Source organism: Gouania willdenowi, chromosome 11 (genome assembly GCF_900634775.1).
Source record: "Gouania willdenowi chromosome 11, fGouWil2.1, whole genome shotgun sequence".
Lineage (NCBI taxonomy): Eukaryota > Metazoa > Chordata > Actinopteri > Blenniiformes > Gobiesocidae > Gouania > Gouania willdenowi.
Window position 1 is genome coordinate 31,425,740 of NC_041054.1, and position 20,543 is coordinate 31,446,282.

The 20,543-nt window shown below is 42.2% G+C and overlaps 1 protein-coding gene across 4 annotated transcripts in view; it reads left to right on the forward strand.

Annotated features, from left to right (window-relative positions):
- Positions 1-18,304, forward strand: part of LOC114471754 (serine/threonine-protein phosphatase 1 regulatory subunit 10-like) — a 19,869-nt gene extending 1,565 nt beyond the window's left edge. The window contains exons 2-16 of one of the 4 annotated variants that reach the window (XM_028460629.1): positions 3,990-4,098; positions 4,185-4,271; positions 6,996-7,131; positions 7,198-7,249; positions 7,329-7,418; positions 8,182-8,310; positions 8,414-8,519; positions 9,690-9,793; positions 9,878-10,021; positions 11,277-11,523; positions 12,050-12,125; positions 12,194-12,481; positions 13,345-13,468; positions 13,557-14,030; positions 17,407-18,304. In XM_028460629.1, the coding sequence (XP_028316430.1) occupies positions 3,992-4,098; positions 4,185-4,271; positions 6,996-7,131; positions 7,198-7,249; positions 7,329-7,418; positions 8,182-8,310; positions 8,414-8,519; positions 9,690-9,793; positions 9,878-10,021; positions 11,277-11,523; positions 12,050-12,125; positions 12,194-12,481; positions 13,345-13,468; positions 13,557-14,030; positions 17,407-17,708 (2,466 nt within the window). In that variant the 5' untranslated portion in view covers positions 3,990-3,991 and the 3' untranslated portion in view covers positions 17,709-18,304. Of the gene's footprint in view, positions 1-3,989; positions 4,099-4,184; positions 4,272-6,995; positions 7,250-7,328; positions 7,419-8,181; positions 8,311-8,413; positions 8,520-9,689; positions 9,794-9,877; positions 10,022-11,276; positions 11,524-12,049; positions 12,126-12,193; positions 12,482-13,344; positions 13,469-13,556; positions 14,031-17,406 lie in introns of those variants that run through there. The other 3 variants (XM_028460630.1, XM_028460631.1, XM_028460632.1) reach the window with 3 other exon arrangements.
- The last annotated feature ends 2,239 nt before the right edge of the window (positions 18,305-20,543 follow it).

Genomic DNA, 20,543 nt, shown 5'->3' on the forward strand with positions numbered 1-20,543 from the left:
TTCACTTCACTCCCAGCTGGTCTGGCTCACTCACTTGGTGCACCACATACCCATACCCAACCGTTGGGGGGCTGGATGGTGGGGCTGGGGGTCGAGGGGGGCGCCACCTGTGCTACTAAGTAGTGGCATGGGGACGGCACTCCCAACTCAACTTGCCCTACTGGGGGCTCTCTGCGGGGTCTATCCAGGCGGTGTGGGGGTGCCTCTTCCCTTCAGGTGTGGCTTAGTGCTTGTCTCGTCTCCTGGTTGCCTTGGGGGCGGTCCTCGCCGTGTGTGGGCTAAGGCGGCCTGCCGCACTGGTGTGGGGGATGGCGCGCTGGGGGATGCTGGCGTCTGTACCGGGGTTCGGGCGAGGTGGCTTGGCGCTTCGGGATGCTGCTGTTTGCTGGAGGGGCGGCACTAGCTGTTCCGGTGGTTGAGGTTGCTATTGACCGCCTGGTAGGTCTGTCCTGCTATCTGCGGGCCAATGGGTGCGTCCGAGGCGCCCTTGGCTGGGGGCTGCTGCTCCACAAAAGGTGTGTGCTGTTGAAGTGCTTCTTTCCCGTGGTAGCGACCGCCGGTCGCTTGCACACCGGTGGGGGGCATTGTCTCGTGGCTTGCACTGTTCAGTGGGTGGCGGGTGCTGTCCTTGCGCCATCTGGGGCTCTGCGGTCCTGCTGGACCGTGGCCGGTTTGTAGGCTGGAGTGGGGGGACATCTCCCCAAGAGGTTTCACCCGGGGGCTCATACTTAGGGGTTTCCGGTCCTGGGAGGTGCTCTTGGGGTACGGCGGGCTTTGCCAGCTAACTCGGCTGGTCCATGCATGACTGAGTGCGGTGCGGGGTGGCCCCTGCTTGAGCGGTGCCCTGCGATGTCTGCAGCTTTGCCGTCTCAGGGCTGTGCGCCGCATGCCGGTATGGAGGTCTGGCCAAGCTCTGGGGAGCCACTCGGTTGTGAGGGGTGGCCTGGGGCTCCTTGGCCCCTGCTCTTTCTGCTGGTCTGGCTGCATCTTTGGGCCCGGGGCAGCGGGTTCGCAGTAACGGTTCTTGCACAAACAGTGGATATAAAAAGTCTACACACCTCTGTTCAAATGCCAGGTTTTTGTGATGTAAAAAAATGATGTCACAATAAATATTTTCTCAACATTTTCCACCTTTAATGTGACCTATAACCTGTACAATGCAATTGAAAAACAAACTGAAACCTCTCAGGGAGGTGAATTAAAAATTAAAAAAAACATTTTACCTCATGTTAAATGGAGTCAGCACACACCTGTCACCATTGCCTCTGATTAACCCCAAATGAAGTTCAGATGTTCTAGTAGCTTTTCCTCACATTTTTTTAGCCACATCTTCTAGAACAATCCATGGTCCTCAGAGAGCTTCCAAAGCATCAGAGGATCTCATTGTTCACAGATATAAGTCAGGTGAAGGCTACCAAACTATTTCTAATGAATTAAATATAACATGGAACACATAGAAGACAGTCATCAAGTGGAGAAAATATGGCACAACAGTGACTTTAATAAAAACAGGACGTTTGTCCAAAATTGATGACAAGACGAGAAGAAAAGTGGTCATGGAGGCTGCCAAGAGGCCGACAGCAACATTGAAGGACCTGCAGGAAATTCTGGCAAGTACTGTCTGTGTAGAACATATGACAACCAGTGATGTGCCATGACCACTAGGGTTGGGTAGGCACGTTGCAAATCGAGACCACCAATGACAATTTCATATGTTTTTGCTGGCAAGTGGCAAATCAATTTTATTTGTATAAAGCAATTTCCAACAAAGTCATCTCAATGTGCTTATCAAAATATTAAATTCATAATAAGAAAGAAAAAACCCAACAAGATCCACATGAACAAGTATTTATCATCTAACAAAATCAACATCATAAACACCATTAGAGAAACATAAACAATTATTTAATATAACCTCCATACTCTCCAACAACATATATCTCATGACACGGCAGCACATCTGTTGTTTGTGTTGGAAACACAGAAACATGGAGAAAATAACAACAACAACAACTCAGAACAGCCTCAGTGAGGAGCATCCACAAAGTCAATCCTTCCTTTTGTTCCATTCACTGTAGAAAGTACCAACAATGTTCTGACCTTACCTTTGCTGAAGGTCTGGTAGCTCAGGTGTTGGTCTCCATCTTTTAAAAGCTGTCAGCTGGAGCTGTCATACTGACTGTAGTGTTATCCCGCCCACTAGCTAGAGAATGTAGCAGCAGCGGTCACATGGCATCTATTCACTAATGTACTGTGAACTTAGGTATGGCATTTAGCATAGTGCAGTTACGTAAATGGTTGTCATCTTGGCGACCTGACTGCGCATGCGCAAACACATAAAAACACGGAATGGGAACGGAGACAGAGGAGCAACGTGCCTTTGAGAGGGGGCGTGGGCTCCCTCTGCCTTACAGCGGAGTGAAAAAAAAAAAAATAGACTGTGCAGCTGTTCCAGGAAATAGCGCTGTTTAGTAATTTGGGCTATGAAACGCACAAAATGCGGACACTTTCAAACTTATAGGTACTGTAGGCTATTGGAAATTGAAAAATAAATAATTTATAATTATAATATAATTAAAACAAATAATCAAAATATCAATTCACCCTTGGGTAGGCACTGCCTACCTTACCTACCCTGACGGCACTGGTGACAACAAAACAGTCTTCTTCATATGTCTGGTTTATGGGGTAAGGTGGCAAGACGGAAGCCTTATCTTACCAAGAAAAACATCCAAGCCAAGCTTTATTTTGTAAAAACACATTTGAAGTCTCCCAAACACGTGTGAAAATGTGTTATGGTCTGATGAAACCAAGGTTGAGCTTTTTGGCCCTAATTCCAAAAGGTATATTTGGTGCAAAAACAACACTGCACATCACCAAAAAAACACCATACCTACAGTGAAGCATGGTGGTGGCAGCATCATGCTTTGTTTTTCTTCAGCTGGAACTGGGGCCTTAGTCAGGGTGGAGGGAATTATGAACAGTTCTAAATACCTGGTAGTGTTGGAACAAAACCTTCAGACTTCTGTTAGAAAGCTGAAGATGAAGAGGAACTTTATCTTTCAACACCACAATGACCCTAAGCACAGCATCAACTAAACAATGGCTTCACCACAATCAGATGGAGGTTTAGGAATGGACCAACCAGAGTCCAGACCTGAATCCCATTGAACATCTGTGTGGTGATCTGAAGAGGGCTGTACACAGATGTCCTCACTATCTGTCACATTTAGATCAGTTTAGTAAAGAAGAGTGGGTAAATATGACCTCATCAAGATGTTCCACACTGATAGACTCTGACCCACAAACACTGAGTGCTGGAATAAAAGCCAAAGATGCTGCAACATCCTCTCTGTAAAACAAGTATTTGGTCATCTACAAACAAGCCACATTTGTGTCTCTCACAGACCTGTAACTTCTCCTTTAAGAGGCTCCTCTGTCCTCCACTCGTTACCTGTATTAATGGAACCTGTTTGAACTGGTTATCAGTATAAAACACACCTGTCCACAACCTCAAACAGTCAGACTCCAAACTCCACTATGGCCAAGACCAAAGAGCTGTCAAAGGACACCAGAAACTAAACTGTAGACCTGCACCAGGCTGGGTAGACTGACCTTCACACTGGTCACCAGACTGGCTGGATTACACAACACAATATGCACAACTACAACTTCACATCTCACTCTCACTTTAAAATAATCAACCCCCCCCCCCCCCCCCTTTGAGGCGTGTTTCAGGACAAGTTTGAACTCAAACTGAATCTTTTTTAACTTATTGGTTTGTTGACGATACTGTAACTCAATCTCAGACCTTGATGCGACAACGGTCGGTTTGTGCTACGATAATATCAGAACCAAAGATTGTTTTCAACAATAAAATATGTATTAATGGTTCTTTAATGTTCTGCTGTTATGGTTATTTCACACACTGGTTGGCTGCCAGAATGAATCCAGTTTAGTTTAAAGTGGTATTAATGTGTGTGTTTCAGAGATGGCGGGGGCACCAGTAGACCCCAGAGACATTCTGAAAGGTATTGAGGCTCTATTAGGAAAGGATGGAGAGCTCCGCAGTCTGGAGGACGTTCCCAAGTTTTTCAGGTAAGGAACCATAGAGACAATGTCATGTTTATCCACCATCTTTACCCTGTTTTCACTGTTCACTTTGCTTTTCTCTTTTAATACAGCATGATGAAAGCATCGACCAAGATGGTCAGTAGATGCATGTTCTTGAAGATCCTGCTCCAGGCCAAGTCCCATGATGTTCTTAACAGGTAGCTTCTCAATAGGATCTGTATATATATGTATATATATATATATATATATATATATATATATATGTATAAACTTGTATCTCTTTTTATCAGATAAAGGCACAGTGTAGGCCTCATTGATCTTTGGTGCATTGCATTGTGGGATGTGGAGTCCTGTAGACCAGTGGTTCTCAACCTTGGTGTCAGGACTCTATTTGGGGTTACAAGACACTGGGATGGGGTCACCAGATGCCTTCAAGAAACTAAAAATATTTATTGAACAATTTGAGGCAAATTTTGCTTATTTTTACCTTTTTCTGCAACTCCACCAAACTCACTATATTTTAACCTATTTTATTCACTTTTTATTGTCGTATTTTTCTCTTTTTATTGCATTTTTGCTACATTTCTCCCATTTCTGACACTTCTACATCACATTTTAATGTCTTTTCTGCACATTTTTTCCACGTTCCAGACATGTTCATCACTTATAAACCATTTCTACCACTTTTACACCTAATGGCACATATGTTGATCCATTATTGTCACTTTTAACCTCTTTTTACCAGATTTCATTATTTTTTTTGCCAATTTAACCACATTCACCATTTGCCATGCCCATTATTTGCCATTCTATGGTTTTTAAAATGCCATTTCACAACCTTTTCCACCATTTTTGGTCACTTTGAATGCATTTTATTTGTTTTTTTTGTTTTGTTTTGTTTTTTCCTTTGTCTTCACATGCTGTCAAAGGTCAACACTACAAGAAGTGTAATCTTTTTTTAGACAGCAATGCATGTTTTGTTATTTCAATTAAATAAATGAATTTATTTTATTGCTTAGATGTGACCATCACCAGCCCTTCATAAGGAAGGGTAAGAAACACTTTATTAAAGGGAGAATATAAAAAGAGAGAGAAGTGTTACACCTGGGTGAGGGGGTGGAGGGGGTGGGGGGGTGGAGGGGGAAGTGAGCAGGGAGGATAGATTCAAGGTAGAAAATGGGAAGGGTGGGGAAGAATTGATTATTGTAAAGTGAGAGTGAGATGTGAAGTTGTAGGCGTGAGGCTTAACTATAATGGTGGTGGCTGTGGACAGAGGGAAGGAGTGAGTGGTGCCCACCGGACAGCGCAAGCCACAAGGCAATGCCACCCATCGGTGCGCGAGTGCCCGGCGGCCGCCACCACAGGAAGGAGGCACTCCAACGGCACCCACCCAGTGTGGAACAGCAGCCCCCAACCAAGGGCGCCCCGGACCCACCCACCGGTCTGCAGAATTGCAGGACAGACCTACCAGGCAGCCGACAGCAACCGCAACCAAGCAACTCCGCCCCAACCCTACTACCAATGCCAGTACCCTCCAGCGGGCCCACCCCCACACCGGCGAGGCAGGCCGGCTTGGACCCGCACACACCGAGGACAGCCCCCAAGGCAACCAGGAGATGAGACAAGCACCAAGCAACACCCATAGGGAAGAGGCACCCCCATGCCCCGCCGGGCCAACACCGCCCTGAGAGACCCTGCGAAGAGAGCCCCAGGCAACACCCCTCCATGCCCCCTGAGACCCACCGCCCCACCATGCCTGACCGCACCATCCTGATGTATTTGCACTCTGAGCCATCAACAGAGGGGCCAGGCCCCCACCTGACAGGCCCAAATATGTGATCCTACCCACCTCCCTGTTATGTTACTTCCCTATCCCCTGTGTGAATGTGTGTGTTTAGTGAATGTATGAGGTGCAAATAAAAGAAAGGGGGTGGAGGGGAGTGGTGCTCCCCATCCAACCTTTGTGTATATATGTGTATGTGGTGCAATAGCTCCGGAGAGTGGAAGTGGTAGTCGCACCTTCTGGGGGGTGGTGTGTTGAGGTGCGATTAAAATTGGAGGGATTGGTAGGGCAACTTGAGGTGTGAATGTCGCCCCGTGCCACTACTCAGTAGCACAGGCGGCAGCACCCTCCCCCCCAGCCCCACCATCCAGCCCCCCAGGGATTGGGTATGGGTGTGTGGTGCACCAAGTGAGTGAGCCAGACCAGCTGGGAGTGAAGTGAAATATCCATTTACGAGGCCTGTCTGGTGCGAGCCTGGCCCATCCACACAGCGGGCCACCGGAGAGGGTAGATGGCGCAGACGGTCACGTCCCCATTTTATTAGTGATTAAAACCAGGATTTCCATCTTTAAGATGACTATAATAATAATAATAATAATAATAATAATAAACGTTCCTGGATAACAGTGGATATTATTCAGATGAATAAATAAATGTGGTTATCACAGATTCATAGAACAATGGACCATCATTTTACTGACTTTATGGATGGACCCCAAAAATCTCTCCCCTTTATTCCCTCTTAGTAAAACCACTTTAATGCATCTGTCTACAGGACTCCACATCCCACAATGCAATGTGCCAAACTTTACCAACAATATCAATAGAAGTTTTTACAGTGGAGAACAAACTTTCAATTTTTTACATCTTTTTTCCAATCAAATGATCTTTGATTTATTGATCTATGAGGCAACACTTTTGTCTTTATCTGATGACATTTGAATTCCAGCAAATTAATTTTGTGTTCATTTCATATCATATGTTAAGGTTTCATTTATTCAGACAACTATTTTTCCAGGAAATGAACTTTGACCTCCTGTAGAATAAATGCCACTATAACATATGATAAATCTTTGGTAGATAAGCGTGTCTAGTTGTTTTTGCCTTGTTGGTAACTCGTCTCTTCTTCTCTGTCCAGGTTTATAAGGGTTGGGGGCTACCGGCTGCTTAACTCGTGGCTCACCTACTCTAAGACCACCAACAACAGCCCTCTCCTTCAGCTCATTCTGCTGACTCTGCAGAAGCTGCCTCTCAAAGTGGACCACCTCAAACAGGTAGAAAACACACTCTGTCCCTGTTCACTGAATGGATTTTTACTGGTTTGTCTCTTTGTTTTTCAGAACAACACAGCCAAACTGGTGAAACAGCTCAGCAAAACCGCAGAGACTGAAGGTCAGTTTATTCTCCTTAGAATAAAACCAGTCAGTGTATAATGTGATCCATTAGTAACTGTTTTATCTGTTGTGTTTAGACGTGAGGAAACTGGCAGCTCTGCTGGTCGATGGATGGATGGCCACCATTCGCTCACACAGCGTCGCTAGCAGTGGAAACGCTCCAGCTGGTAAATATTAAACTGTGTTTTCCTCACATGTTCAACCAACAGGGTTGGGCTCCATTACATTTTTAAATTACAATTACATCCTCCATTATCCATGTTCAATTACAAGTCAATTATGATTACGGCAACAGGCATTACAATTACAATTGTTTTCCCCTGAAAGTCATTTACATTCTCAATTACTAAAGTTCAATTGCAATTAATCACAATTACTGATCCTTTAATAAATAATCCTTATTAAACGTAACCTTCCTCTTGTGTTAGCTTTCTGTTAGCATCTCTAATGCTAACGGGTCAGTTTGACCCATGTTTTAAATCATCTGTAAAATACACTAATAAATATTATCTATCATCTAATTAGTTTCTCATTTATTGATTACCTTGTTAGGTTTCCTAATCAATGAATATATTGATATTTATGGTGTGGGCGTCTGAGCCTTTTTTCTGTCACTATAAACATAGTTTTATATATTTTTAAAGGTAAAATGATCCTGTAGAGAAGTGACAGGTAGTGGGAAAAGTTGATCTGAAACATATTCTAATAATTATTAACTACGTACAGTATGTGTCAGACATAGAACTGTAACATGGTTCACCAGGTTTACCTTTTATCAAATTGTAATTGACGTTTTTTTCATATAATTTCCATGACAATTACAATTACAAAGTGAATTATTTGAACTCAATTATAATTACAACAGCAATATATTTATACAATTATGTGAATAAATAATGATCAATTACAATTATAATCATAAATGTCTAGAAAAGAGAAAAAAGAAAGATGAGACCAAGGTTCTCGTGCAGGACGTGAAGGAAAAGAGTGGTGAGGACGAGAAGAAGGAGGAGAAGCCCAAAGCCGACCCCCCCAGACACGCTAAGATCCGCTCCATAGGTGACTTTATTCTCTCTGTTAGCATCCATCCTGATACTGCTATAGTCAATGTAGGTTAGCCTCACAGCTAGCTCTCTCTCTGTGTGTGTGTGTGTGTGTGTAGGGTTAGAGATGGACACGCCCACCCCCGTCCCAGCTAAGAAACCCACTCCTGCTCCTCAGCTGGGAGACAAGTACAACATCAAGCCTCCAGTGCTCAAGAGACCATGGTAGGGAATCTGACACAATCTGAAAAACAAACACAAGATGAGGGGAAACAAATACATGATCATCAAATATAGCTGAAATAAACCAGGGAGGATTCTGGATCAATGATTGGATCAAATCTTGAAAATGTTTTTTTCAAAAGAAGAAACAGAACGGATTAGATGACGTAATCCAATCTTGGTTCTGATCCAGATCACACCTTTAGTTTGGGTTTTTCACAACTTTTTAGTAGGAATGGGATCAGTTTGATCCAAAACATCTGGATTAAAGTCATCTATCAGAAGAGTGGATTTTAGGCCCAAAATGTAATGAAACTTTAAAAGTGTATCAAATAATCCTATATTTGGATCATACAGTGTAACAGTATAGACCTACAGCAAAGTAGAAAAGGTTTGGACTCAGAAAATAATCCCCCAAACAGCTCAATATTGACCACACATAATATATTTAATTCTTTCACTAATTGATGTTTATTATCACAATTAAAAATATAGTTTTGTTTTTAGGTTATTTTTTAGTGATGCATACAATGATAAAACACTATCATTTGATCTCTTTCACATCCTCAGCAGTGTTACCAGATCAAACACTGTGACTACAATGTAAAGAGTTCAACTAGAATCAATAAACACATAAAATGGTTCCTTAAAGGTGGAAACACTTCATCAAGCATTTTTTAAAGTGATCAATCACAACTGTAAAATATTTAGTTCTTTCTTTAAACTTTGATTGATCACTACAGTTCACCAGTGTAAAAAATACCAATAAGTCTAATTTTACTTCTTTGTTTTTTTGGAATATGGTGTTAAACATTTGACTTATGTTTAATTGTTTAATAAAAGTAACTGCTATTACTAATTGGTGCACGAGGGGGCGCACCAGTACATTACTGATCACATGATCAATCAGGCTTTTTTAATTAGACATTAAGCAACATTTCTCATTGAATTAATCTGAATATATAAATTAAAAAATAATAAAGTGATGAAATATCAACTTTTGAAAAAAAAAGCCACTCCCACTTTAAAGCTGTGTGTGTGTGTGTGTGTGTGTGTGTGTGTGTGTGTGTGTGTGTGTGTGTGTGTGTGTGTGTGTGTGTGTGTGTGTGTGTGTGTACCCTGTACCCCTCCATCACTGATGATTGTATTTCCTGTATTTTCCTCCAATCACAGCTTGGATCCACTAGATGCTCCACCTCTGGAGAAAAAAGACAAACCTCTGAATACTCCCACTAATTCTGCCAAAGAAATTCCAGTTAAAATCATTCCCGCACAGCGTAAGTCCCAAACATTTCTTTAAAGTTTTTAAAATGTGCTGCAGCCTTGAGGGCGGTCTCTGACATTTGATTGGTTCCCTGCAGCGATGGAGTGCACGTGCTCCCTGGGCGCCCTTAACTCCGCCCCCGTGCCTGGAATCAAGACCAAGAAGAAGAAGACGGTCCACTGGGCAGAAGAAGAACAACTCAAACACTATTTGTACTTTGACCTGGATGAGACAGAGAGAGGTAAACACTCAATGTTCACCAGAAGGATCAGAGGTGTCAAACTCAAGGCCTGCAGAGCATTCAGCATTTTCTATTGGAGTGAAGCTTTAAGCCTGATTTTTACATAATTTAACAGCTTTTTACATCATTTATAACTTATTACATCATTTAACAGCTTTTTACATCATTTAGTAACTTTTTACATCATTTAACAGCTTTTTACATCATTTAGTAACTTTTTATATCATTTAACATCTTTTTACATCATTTAACATCTTTTTACATCATTTAACAGCTTTTTACATCATTTATAACTTTTTACATCATTTAACATCTTTTTACATCATTTAACATCTTTTTACATCATTTAACAGCTTTTTACATCATTTATAACTTATTACATCATTTAACAGCTTTTTACATCATTTAGTAACTTTTTACATCATTTAACAGCTTTTTACATCATTTAGTAACTTTTTACATCATTTAACATCTTTTTACAATATTTAACATCTTTTTACATTATTTAACATCTTTTTACATTATTTAACATCTTTTTACATTATTTAACAGCTTTTTACATAATTTAGTAATTGTTTACATTATTTAACATCTTTTTACATTATTTAACAGCTTTTTACATCATTTAATATATTTTCAGTCACAATGACAACATGTGCTGTTTTCAGTTTCTTTAAAAAACCAGGAAAACCCTGAGAATAAAAGTCCTTTTGGGTGTGTGATTTACTCTCTAACTTTAGCCACCAGAGCGTGTCAGCGCACTGTTTAAGTGAGAGTAAAGGTCCCTTAGGAAAGCTCTTCTTCTCTGCTTTATTGTCTACTATGACGTCACTCCAATAGAAAACAATGGGATGTTTACAGGCAGTGGGGTTGTGTGACATCATCAATCAGGTGATTTCAAGGTGTAGGAACACATGCTCTAAAACTGTAAAGTCGTCCCATTTTTAAAAGTTAATAAAATGAATATGGTGCATAATAATGTGTTTTGTTAGATATGGATCTACTAATAAGGACATTTAGAAGGTTTTGTGGAGGATCCTTTAAGTACATTGTTTATATCTGGCACAGTAATGAGGAAGTGGTTTTTTTTCTTCAGAAATACTGTAACTGGATTTGTCAGGTCCACTTGGGATCAAACTGGGTCGTGAATGGGCCGCAAACCACAATGAGTTTGACACCCCTGGTTTAGGAAGTTAGTTTAGTTTTTGTAAAATGTTTGGTGTAAACTTGACCAATGGTTGCTTTTCATTCCCAGTGAATGTAAATAAGATCAAGGACTTTGGTGAGGCCACAAAGCGAGAGCTGATGATGGACATACAGACGCCTGAGATGATTCATCGTCATTACCACGACACCATGGTGGAGCACGTCCCTTGGACGCCCCCGAGACCCCTGACCCTGGCTGAATGTCTGGTGTCCCCCAGGAACAACAGCACAGAGAAGCTCACGCAGACGGACCGGGAGATGTGCATCCTGAAGGAGATCTTCCTCAGCAAAGAAAGGTTTGTTCCAGGGGGCGGGGCCTCAAACATGTGACTGTATCTGATCTGAAGGTCACATGATCAACATTCATGTCAGCATTAGAATATTGACCAATCAGAGCGTTAACACAGGAAACTACAGAGTTTGTGGAGTCATTTTAGACATTTTTTATGTATTTTTGTTGATGTTTTACATAATTTTCCTTAATTTTATGTGATTTTAGAGTCAATATGTGATTATTTTAGGAGTTAGGAGTGATTTCTCTGTGTTTTGTTTTTGTTTTGTGTGTTTTGTACTTTTGTTGTGTAATGTCATATCTTCAGTAATTTTTGTGTATTATTATTGTCGGCTTGTGTGTTTTTAGAGAAATTTGTATGTTTTTTCTGCAGTTTTTTGTAGATATTTTGTATATTATAATTGTTGCTTTGTGTTTTTTAGTATATTTGTTGTCACTATATATTTATGTCTTGCAATGTAATATGTTTTTTGTGTATATTTGTGTATTTTGAATATGTGTGCGTTTAACATGGATTCTTCTTCCTCTAGTGTTCCTGATAGTCCACATGAACCAGATCCAGAACCCTACGAGCCCATGCCCCCCCGCCTCATTCCTCTGGATATGGTATGGACACACACACACACACACACACACACACACTAACTGTGACCCCCCCCCTCTCCACCCACCAGGACTCGTCCATGCCTGATGAAGGCTACGTGGAGCCCATAGAAACCTCCTCCCTCCCAGGTGAGGCCCTGCTCCAGGCCGAGGGCTCCAAGCTGCCCCCCGTCCTGGCCGACCTGATGGAGAACCTGCACAACAAATGGAGCAGCCCCCAGGACGTTAGCTCCGCCCCCAACGCTGCAGTTCCTGTTGTGAACGTACAGGAGCTGCCCTCATCACTCATGGTACGTGTTGAAAGTACCGATATATCTACTCAAGTACAAGTACTTGATCAAAACTGTACTCAAGTACAAGTAAGTCATACATAAAATACATTATGTTTAATCTGATTGGTCTGTTATGATGTGATACATTACGTTTAATCTGATTGGTCTGTAATGATGTGATACATTACGTTTTATCTGATTGGTCGACTATGATGTGATACATTACGTTTAATCTGATTGGTCTGTTATGATGTGATACATTACGTTTAATCTGATTGGTCGGCTATGATGTGATACATTACGTTTAATCTGATTGGTCGGCTATGATGTGATACATTACTCTTAATCTGATTGGTCGGCTATGATGTGATACATTACGTTTAATCTGATTGGTCGGCTATGATGTGATACATTACGTTTAATCTGATTGGTCGGCTATGATGTGATACATTACGTTTAATCTGATTGGTCGCTATTATGTGATACATTACGTTTAATCTGATTGGTCGGCTATGATGTGATACATTACGTTTAATCTGATTGGTCGCTATGATGTGATGCATTTGTTTGTTGTCTGGTCATTTAATTTTTTGTAGTTTCACAAAGTCCGTTGAACATTTTAAAACAAAAAATAATAATTGACTCAGTAACGTTGGATGTAAAAATGTATTGAATTACTTTACTTTTTAAAAACTTACTTCAGTACAAGTAAAATTACTGATTTTGAAATAACATCAAAAAAGTACAAGTACACATAAAATCTACTCAGTTACAGTAACGTGAGTCCTTGTAATCCATTACTTTTACCTCTGCTTAACACACTTCTTGTTCGTCGTTAAAAGGTGTCAATATGTTTTAATAATATGTTAATGTTGTAATGTTTTAATGTTGAAATGTTTTAATATTTTGATGTAATGTATTAATGCTGTAATGTGCTTGTCGACCACCAGGGGGCGTCTGGTAACCAATCCACTGAGGACCTGATCAAGCAGCCAGATTTCTCAGACAAGATCAAACAGTTGTTGGGTTCTCTGCAGCAGACCCAGAACCAGAACCCTGGTGGACCTCCTCTAGGTAAACATCTGTCATGTTTCTGTGCCCCCCCCCTTATCCCCCCATCTCCCCCTTGTTCTTTTTCTCATTGTGTTTTCCTCTGTCTCAGTGAACTCAGGTCTGCTGGGTCATGGTCCAGGAATGAACCCCATCAACCCCATCAACCCCATCAACAACATCAACAACATCAACAACATCAACAACATCAACCCCATCAACAACATCAACCCCATCAACAACATCAACAACATCAACCCCATCAACCCCATTAACAACATCAACCCCATGTACGGGGGCTACCCACCCAACGCAGCACCCGGCGGCCCCCGCTTCAACCACCCGCCCCCGCCCTACTGGCTTCCTTTCCCTGCCGGTGGAGGCCCCAGCATCATGGGACCCCCCCCAGGACAGGGACGGGAGGATAACGGCAATGGCCAATACTGGGGAGATGATTCCATCAGAAGAGGAGGGGGGCCCCACAGGGTGGGGCACTTCCACAGGGGGAGGCAAGGGCAGCGGGGAATACAGCTGGGCTTCAGGGGCCAAGGGCAGGTAGGACCACGAAGAGGACACAACATGAATGGTACGTGGAACTGAACTAGGCTAACAGCTAGCCTCAGAGCTAACATCTAACCTCAGACCTAATAGCTAGTGTCAGAGATAACAGCTAGCCTCAGAGCCAACAGCTAACTTCAGAGCTTACAGCTAACTTCAGAGCTAACAGCTAATGTCAGAGCTAACAGGTAGCATCAGAGCTAACGGCTAGATTCAGAGCTAACAGCTAGACTAAGCGCTAACAGCTAGCATAAGAGCTAACAGTTAACCTCAGACCTAACAGCCTGCGTCAGAGCTAACAGCTAGTCTCATAGCCAACAGCTAACTTCAGAGCTAACAGCTAGCGTCAGAGCTAACATCTAGCGTTAGAGCTAACAGCTAGCCACAGAGCTTACAGCTAGCATCGAAGCTAACGGCTAGCATCAGAGCTAACAGCTAGCGTCAAAGCTAACAGCTAGTGTCGGAGCTAACAGCTAGCCTTAGAGCTAACAGCCTGCGTCAGAGCTAACAAATAGCCTTGGAGCTTACAGCTAACCTAGGAGCTAACAGCTAGCCTCAGAGCCAACAGCTAGCGTCAGAGCTAACAGCTTTCATCGGAGTTTACAGCTAGCGTCGGAGCTTACATCTAGCGTGGGAGCTAACAGCTAGCCTCAAAGCTAACAGCTAGTGTCGGAGCTAACAGCTAGCCTTAGAGCTAACAGCCTGCATTAAAGCTAATAAATAGTCTTGGAGCTTACAGCTAGCCTAGGAGCTAGCAGCTAGCCTCAGAGCCAACAGCTAGCGTCAGAGCTAACAGCTTTCATCGGAGCGTACAGCTAGCGTCGGAGCTTACAGCTAGCGTGGGAGCTAACTGCTAGCATCAGAGTTTACAGCTAGTATCAGTGCTAACACCTACCATCAGTACTAACAGCTAACCTCAGATCTAACAGGTAGCATCAGAGCTAACTGCTTGCCTCAGAGCGAACAGCTAGTGTCAGAGCTATCAGCTAGTGTAAGAGCTAGCAGCTAGCGTCAGAGCTTACAGCTTGCATCAGGGCTAACAGCTAGCGTCGCAACTAACAGCTAGATAACAGCTAGCCTCAGACCTAATAGCTAGTGTCAGAGCCAACAGCTAGCCTCAGAGCCAACAGCTAACTTCAGAGTTAACAGCTAGCATCAGAGCTAACAGCTAGCATCAGAGCTAACAGCTAGCCACAGAGCTAACAGCTAGCCTCAGAGCTAAGAGCTAGTGTCGGAGCTAACAGCTAGCATCAGAGCTAACAGCTTTCATCGGAGCGTACAGCTAGCGTCGGAGCTTACAGCTAGCGTGGGAGCTAACTGCTAGCATCAGAGTTTACAGCTAGTATCAGTGCTAACACCTACCATCAGTACTAACAGCTAACCTCAGATCTAACAGCTAGCATCAGAGCTAACTGCTTGCCTCAGAGCGAACAGCTAGTGTCAGAGCTATCAGCTAGTGTAAGAGCTAGCAGCTAGCGTCAGAGCTTACAGCTTGCATCAGGGCTAACAGCTAGCGTCGCAACTAACAGCTAGATAACAGCTAGCCTCAGACCTAATAGCTAGTGTCAGAGCCAACAGCTAGCCTCAGAGCCAACAGCTAACTTCAGAGTTAACAGCTAGCATCAGAGCTAACAGCTAGCATCAGAGCTAACAGCTAGCCACAGAGCTAACAGCTAGCCTCAGAGCTAAGAGCTAGTGTCGGAGCTAACAGCTAGCGTCAGAGCTAACAGCTAGCATCAGAGCTAACAGCTTTCATCGGAGCGTACAGCTAGCGTCGGAGCTTACAGCTAGCGTGGAAGCTAACTGCTAGCATCAGAGTTTACAGCTAGTATCAGTGCTAACACCTACCATCAGTACTAACAGCTAACCTCAGATCTAACGGCTAGCATCAGAGCTAACTGCTTGCCTCAGAGCGAACAGCTAGTGTCAGAGCTATCAGCTAGTGTAAGAGCTAGCAGCTAGCGTCAGAGCTTACAGCTTGCATCAGGGCTAACAGCTAGCGTCGCAACTAACAGCTAGATAACAGCTAGCCTCAGACCTAATAGCTAGTGTCAGAGCCAACAGCTAGCCTCAGAGCCAACAGCTAACTTCAGAGTTAACAGCTAGCATCAGAGCTAACAGCTAGCATCAGAGCTAACAGCTAGCCACAGAGCTAACAGCTAGCCTCAGAGCTAAGAGCTAGTGTCGGAGCTAACAGCTAGCGTCAGAGCTAACAGCTAGCATCAGAGCTAACAGCTTTCATCGGAGCGTACAGCTAGCGTCGGAGCTTACAGCTAGCGTGGGAGCTAACTGCTAGCATCAGAGTTTACAGCTAGTATCAGTGCTAACACCTACCATCAGTACTAACAGCTAACCTCAGATCTAACAGCTAGCATCAGAGCTAACTGCTTGCCTCAGAGCGAACAGCTAGTGTCAGAGCTATCAGCTAGTGTAAGAGCTAGCAGCTAGCGTCAGAGCTTACAGCTTGCATCAGGGCTAACAGCTAGCGTCGCAACTAACAGCTAGATAACAGCTAGCCTCAGACCTAATAGCTAGTGTCAGAGCCAACAGCTAGCCTCAGAGCCAACAGCTAACTTCAGAGTTAACAGCTAGCATCAGAGCTAACAGCTAGCATCAGAGCTAACAGCTAGCCACAGAGCTAACAGCTAGCCTCAGAGCTAAGAGCTATTGTCGGAGCTAACAGCTAGCGTCAGAGCTAACAACTAGCATCAGAGCTAACAGCTAGCCTTGAAGCTAAGAGCTAGCGTTAGAGTTAACAGCTATCCTCCGAGTTTACAGCTAGCCTCGAAGCTAACAACGAGCTTCAGAGATAACCGCTAGCGTCAGAGCGAACAGCTATCATCAAAGCCAACAGTTAGCGTCAGAGCCAACAGCTAGCATCAGAGCTAACAGCTAGCCTTGAAGCTTAGAGCTAGCGTCAGAGTTAACAGCTATCTTCTGAGCTTACAGCTAGCCTCGGAACTAACAACTAGCCTCAGAGATAACCGCTAGCATCAGAGCTAACAGTTAGCGTTGGAGCTTACAGCTAGCGTCAGAGCTAATACCTAGCCTCAGAGCTAACAGCTAGCGTCGGAGCTAACTGCTAGCGTCAGAGCTAACAGCTAGCATTGGATCTATTGGATCTAACAGCTAGCCTTGGAGCTAACAACTAGCCTCGGAGTTTACAGCTAGCGCCAGAGCTAACAGTTTGCCTCAGAGCTAAGTACTAGCGTCAGAGCTAACAGCTAACATCAGAGTAGATGCTAACAGCAATATATATTTTTAGAAATATTCTAAAATCAATTAGTTCATTTTTAGAACTGAGAATGTAAAACATGTAGAAAATGAAACTTTTCCGACACTGGATGTTAGACGTGCGTCTCTGCAGATCTTCTCATCCTCTCTCTCTCTTTCTCTCTCCTCAGACATGTCCAACAGACCCGTGTGTCGTCATTTCATGATGAAAGGAAACTGTAGATATGAGAGTAAGTGTGCGTTCTACCACCCTGGGGTAAATGGACCCCCCCTTGCACCCCAACGTCAGCTCCAACAACCAGCACGGACACTAGGAGATCCACTCTGCTATCAGGAGCTGATCAAAGGCTTGAAGAGCTCAAGACCCCCCCTCAGTGAAAGAGAGAAGGGTCTGTTCAGGCCTGAAGTGGACCATGTTTCTGTTGCCATGGTTTTAACAGAGAAGCTAACGGGTGCTACTGCTGTGCGATAGTGACGGAGCATCTTTTCAACACATCGTCACATGACTGAACCCCCCTCCCCCATCTTTACATTTCATACACAACACACCTTGTGAAATAACCTTCTTCCAGATGAATAATAAATATCAACTCCAAACAAACCTTAAAGAAAGCCTTTAGCTAAGCTAAGCTAAGCTAAGCTAGGCTAAGCTAAGCTATGACCAATGTGAACAGGAACAACTCAGCCTTTCTACCAGTTCAGAGCAGAAGATAAAGAACGGCCCCTCTTTGGGATGTGGACCACAGGTTTGAGTATTAGTGCTAAACTAAAGGCAGATGATGATGATGATGAAGATGATGATGATGATGATGATGATGATGATGATGATGATGATGATGATGATGAAGTCATCCCTCTGTGACTCTGTCAAAGCGTTTTCTGTGAAAACCATCCATGTGTGTCTCCTGTGGGACAAAGATTGTAATGTTTGTTCTTTGGTTCACTTTAAGCACTGGTCCTTTTATAAACAGGTTCAGTTCCTTCTTTCTAATAAAATGTTTGGCCATAATATTCACATGTTTTTCAATGAATTATTGTGTTTATGTACTGAATAAATGTCTAAATCTACACGCTGGACACGTTTTTCACCTCATTGTAAAAGAAAAAAAACTGACGAGATGTTTATCAGTTGTTTTGATCTCCACTGTAAACACTGGCAGAAAAGATTGGTGCATTGTGGGATGTGGAGTCCTGTTTTTTTCCTATAAATGTATTTTCGCTATATTTCTCCCATTTCTGACACTTTTACATCACATTTTCAAGCCTTTACTGCACATTTTTTCCACTTTCTAGACATGTTCAGCACTTATAAACCCTTTTCACCACTTTTCCACCAAATGTCACGTATGACCCATTATTGTCACATCTTGTTAACATATTTCATGATCATTTTTTTGCCAATTTAACCACATTCACCATTTGCCATGGCCATTATTTACCAGTTTAAACTAATTGTTCAGATTTCTTCTGCCACTTTTAACCCAATATTAACACTTTGAACCCTTTTTTACCACTTTTTCTGTCTGTTTTTATCCACTAATTTACAACTTTTAGCCAATTTCTGTAGTTTTTAAAATCCCATTTCACCACCTTTTCCACCATTTTTGGTAACTTTGAACCATTTTATTAGTGATTAAAACCAGGATTTCCATCTTTAAGATGACTATAAGAATAATAAAGCAGCAGCGGTGCTGTTGGATGCTGTTGGATGTCACATCCAACGCTGCAGATGAGCAGCGTGCACATCCCTTAAAGTGATAGTGTATCTTTGTCATTGGGAGTCTCAGTGCTCTGCCCTGTGACTGTCCCTGAAGCCCCTCCCTCTCTGTATTAATATCTGAGTGGTTCGGTTTACAACACTGCTGGACTGGCCAACGGCCCACCGGGCAAATGTCTGGTGGGCCGATGGTGATTTTGGGCCCGGCCTTTTTTTTTTTCTTTTTTTATTTTTTTTTTGAACTCATGGTATTAGCAGAGCCGTATAAAGAGAGTTACAACAACAAAAGTCCAAAAAGTTTGACCATCACGTGATTCATGTAAGACTGAATTTATTCTCTGAAGTTATTGGTGGACCATTCTAATCCATTGATTCCTAATGACATAACTGGGATTTTCGGTAATTTGTCGTCAATAACTGGATTGATTGACAATATTTATGCAGTACACCGTCATATGTATGTGTATATACAATATATATTTATGTAGTTCCATAAATTGTTTTTTTTCCTAACGTAAATTCGTATTGATAATTAGTGTAAACAGCTTACCTGCTTTTTTGACATAATTAAGGCCAACATTAATTTGGTTAAAAAATGTTTTAATATGTATTGTATACAGGATGTAATGCCTTGAATTTTGTTGAATTTTCTTTTTAAAAAGGAACCATTAAAAAAACACCACACCCAGACAGCGCACGTTATGTTATGTGTTATGTTCATACATATATAAAAATAGATGTTAGAATTTTTACTATGCACTTATGTACCAAGATAAATTAATTAAATAAATGTCTAACAAAGTCAGAAACATTAATAACTTGTCATACAGTTTACTGTGCTGTACGGGATGCTCCAATCGTTCTGATAAAGGAGCTCAAATGTTTGGCTTCAAACTGAACCAGAGGAGAAAGAAATGGTTAGCATTAGTCAGCAGGATTAATCTAAATAAAAATAAATCAAGATTATAACAATTTATTTATTTTTATTTTATTTATTCAGTTCATTTCCGACATGGTTGCATTCACAGAAATTCATTTGACATTCAGAGCAAAATCACATCATTGTTTTTTTTTTTTTGTTTTTTTTTTTGTCCTTTTTCATGCCGGAAAGGGCGACGGAAAAAAGCATTATGCTTATCTAGATCCGTCCCCTAATTTGAACACAGATAATTTTACATCCAACCTCGTTTCTTCCCTTTTTTTTTTTTTTTGTGATGTGTTCTCGTCTGCAGTCATTGTTCCTGCTGTTACTCCTCTTCACAGTCTTTTTCCTCCGTATTTCCACGAGCTTTCTTTTCCAGTCGTTGTTTACGTTCCTCCAACTCTCCAAACGTGAAGTTCTTCTTCTCTCGGAGAACCTTCATATCCTCTGAGAGTCGCCTCAGCTTACAATCTGTGAGGTGATCATATTCAAACACTTTATTTTCACTTTTTCCACAAATACAATTGAAAAGCTTATTGATTGATAAAAAAAAAAGAAGATATGCAGCCTATGTGTGTAGATAAAACTGTGTGAAGTAAATGATGTGTATCTGCTAATGATTCCTTCATTTTCTAAGAAGAATTTAGAATTTTTTTCTCTTTCTTTTG